Source organism: Athene cunicularia (genome assembly GCF_003259725.1).
Source record: "Athene cunicularia isolate RWA chromosome 23 unlocalized genomic scaffold, athCun1 chr23_part1, whole genome shotgun sequence".
NCBI lineage: Eukaryota > Metazoa > Chordata > Aves > Strigiformes > Strigidae > Athene > Athene cunicularia.
Window position 1 is genome coordinate 1,217,330 of NW_020799130.1, and position 2,838 is coordinate 1,220,167.

The 2,838-nt window shown below is 53.5% G+C and overlaps 1 protein-coding gene across 1 annotated transcript in view; it reads right to left on the minus strand.

Annotated features, from left to right (window-relative positions):
- LOC113488159 (protein argonaute-1) overlaps positions 1-2,838 on the minus strand; it is a 16,207-nt gene that overhangs the window by 3,250 nt on the left and 10,119 nt on the right. The window contains exons 15-16 of the mRNA XM_026863202.1: positions 2,036-2,235; positions 641-1,123 (exon numbers count right to left, since the gene is read on the minus strand). Coding sequence (XP_026719003.1) covers positions 1,015-1,123; positions 2,036-2,235 — 309 coding nt within the window. The 3' untranslated portion in view covers positions 641-1,014. The remainder of the gene's footprint in view (positions 1-640; positions 1,124-2,035; positions 2,236-2,838) is intronic.

The window sequence follows — 2,838 nt, forward strand, 5'->3', positions numbered from 1 at the left end:
AAAAAAAAAAAAAGAAAAAAAAAAAAGAAAAAAAAATCGATTAGCGATTTCTGTCCTCATGGGATGAAGATGCCCCCATTTGTCAGAAAGAGTTTTAAATAACAAGTAGTACATTGGAAACAAAAATGGGTCAGCAGCCATTAAACGTGTCCTGTATGAAAGTGCACATCTTTCAATGGAGTTTAACCACCATGAGGTCGTGATCTAACACAAACTGCAACTTAGGACCGCGGAAATTAACTCCTTCCGATGGAAATATGGACCACCATCAAGACAAGATTACTATTTTCCTTACAAGATTAAAAACATTGAAATTTTGCAGCATCGTAGTAAGGCACTCACCCATGGAAAAGTCTGTGACTGTTGCTTCAAATGGCAGCAGCTAACTAGCTTTTAACACGAGGAAGACAGTTTTCAGTTCTGAGCTAAGTGCTAGGGTGCCTTACATTATATGGGGGGAATTATTCAGGGGCGGGGAACTGTTAGTGTTAGAATTCTCCTATAAACTAGTTGGTTTTTTTTTTTTCCCCCTTAACCCATTAAAGCATCTCATATTCTAAAATATTAGTTTTATAAATCTAGTCTTCTGTTTTAAGGCTCTAAAAATCCCCTCCCCCCAACCCCCACAAAAAATACCTACCAGCGCCTGGTGGGCAACGGAGGACCAAATCCGCCATTTCACAGTCAGGAGTCTATAGTATTGCATCTTAAAAATGAAAACCTGCTTCCGCCTCCTGGGAGTTTTATCCCTTCCTTGAATGCCTTCATGTGTTTGGTCAGGTCAAAATTTTGCAAAGCCAGAAAAATTAAAAAAATAATCATCAGTCTCTTCCAATCCTACAAAGGTGTTGGATCTTTCTGTCCCGTGGTGCTGGTCTCCTGCCTCGAATTGACGCTGCCTGCCCTGCAGTGATTTCTCATTGGAAAAAAAACAAGGTGTCCCAATGCTTCCTTTTTTGTATGGCTCCTACAAATCTGAAAGCTTTCTTGAGTGAGGTAACAAAAGTTAGGCTTTCAAGCAAAGTACATGGTACGTAAAGTGTCCTGATGAACCTGCACAGCCTTCGCCAAGGCCTGGGGGTCTCTGCCGTTGCTCTGTCCAGATATATGGCTGCCCTCGCCACTGAAAATCAAGGAAATCACTGCATAATTATTTCATATTTGCCCCCCAGGAACACTGAGAACCCCCCTGGAGATGAGGGTCCGCGAGCACCGGCACCACGAGGTGGCCAGGAATGCTCAAACAGCCCAGGGAAGCCCCTCCAGGCCCGGGATGAGCTCAGGAGGGGATTTCACTCCCGTTATCCCCAGTTCCCCCAGAGCTGGCACCGCAGAGGCTGCAGCTAGGGGCGGGTCTCCCCCAGGGAAGGGTCTGACTCGGGCACTTTCGAACCCCCGGGCAGGGTGCTCATGGCCCCGGGATGGACTGGGAGGTGTGGGACCCGCGCACAGCGTACGTGGTGGAAGAGAAGGGGCAGACACTGTCCTAGTTTCAGCTGGGGTAGAGTTAATTTTCTTCCTGGTAGCTGGCACAGTGCTGTGGTTTGGATTCAGCCTGAGAATAATGCTGATAACAGCCGAGGTTTTAGTTGTTGCCAGGTAGGGCTCACCCTAAGTCAAAGGATTTTTCAGCTTCTGCCCTGCCAGTGAGGATGCTGGGGGGGCCGCAGGAGCTGGGGGGGCCGCAGGAGCTGGGGACAGCTGTGCCCAACTGCCCAGAGAGATATTCCAGACCATGTCACATCACACCCAGTATATAAACTGGGGGCAGCTGGCTGGGAGGGGTGGATTACTGCTTGGGGACTGGCTGGGCACTGCTCAGCGATGCCTTGGGCATCACTTGTCTGTCTTGGGTTTTATTTCTCTCTCTTTTTGTTATCTTCCTTTTTATTACAATTATTTTTATCATTATGGAGTGAGCAAGTGGCTGTGCGGTGCTCAGTCACTGCCTGGGGTTAAAGCCCACCGGTCCTGGGCACTCGTGCCCCTGCCCCCCTGGGGTCTGCCCCCCTGGCCGCGGGCAGAGCCCCCTCACCTGTCGTGCTCCTTGTCCACGAGATGGTACCGGGCTCGGAACGCCACGAGCCGGGCGTAGTACGCCGGGGCCGGGATGGAGACCGAGCGGGTGCAGCGCACGTAGGTATGGCACAGCTGGTACGTGAGGATCTGCAGCTCATCCGCGGTGAACCGGTTGTCATCCCAGAGCACGTAGTAATGGGATGGCCGGCTCGTACCCTGCGAAGGAGAGGGGGCAGCGTGAGGGGTGCTGCCTGCACCCAGACACAGGCAGCTGCCTCGCGTCCTGATCACCCGACTGTGACGAGCCCGTGGGCAGCCTGGGCAGGAGAGATGCCCGGGCCTCCCGAATTTGAGGACCCCACGGGTGCACGGGCACGGCGAGGCCTCAGCACCGAGGCGCAACACTCGGGGCTTCTGCGCCGCCACCCCCAGCTCCCGCCACCACACAACCCCCGGCGGCACGAATCCCACCGACCCGGGCCGGCTCCCCGCTGCCCGTGCAGGGGGAGAGGAAGCCCAGGAGCCTCCCTTGCGGAAGCAGCTGTAGATGAAATAAGCGCCATTTTTTCAGTACAGTTTCTGACTAATCTTGGCTGCCTGCAGAAAGGCAGCTGCGAACAAGCCGCCTGCTCCAGGGACGGCTGCGCCCAGCTCTCCCGCCCACGGCCAGACAGCAGGTCCCTGCTGACGACCAGGCGCCCCAGCGAGCCCGGCACGCTCAGACACCAGCTGACAAGCTGCTGAATTGGCCACTCCGAATGAGGAAAATCTCGTAGGAGAGAGAGATCCTTGGCTCCGGGAGAGAAACTGAGTATGTGC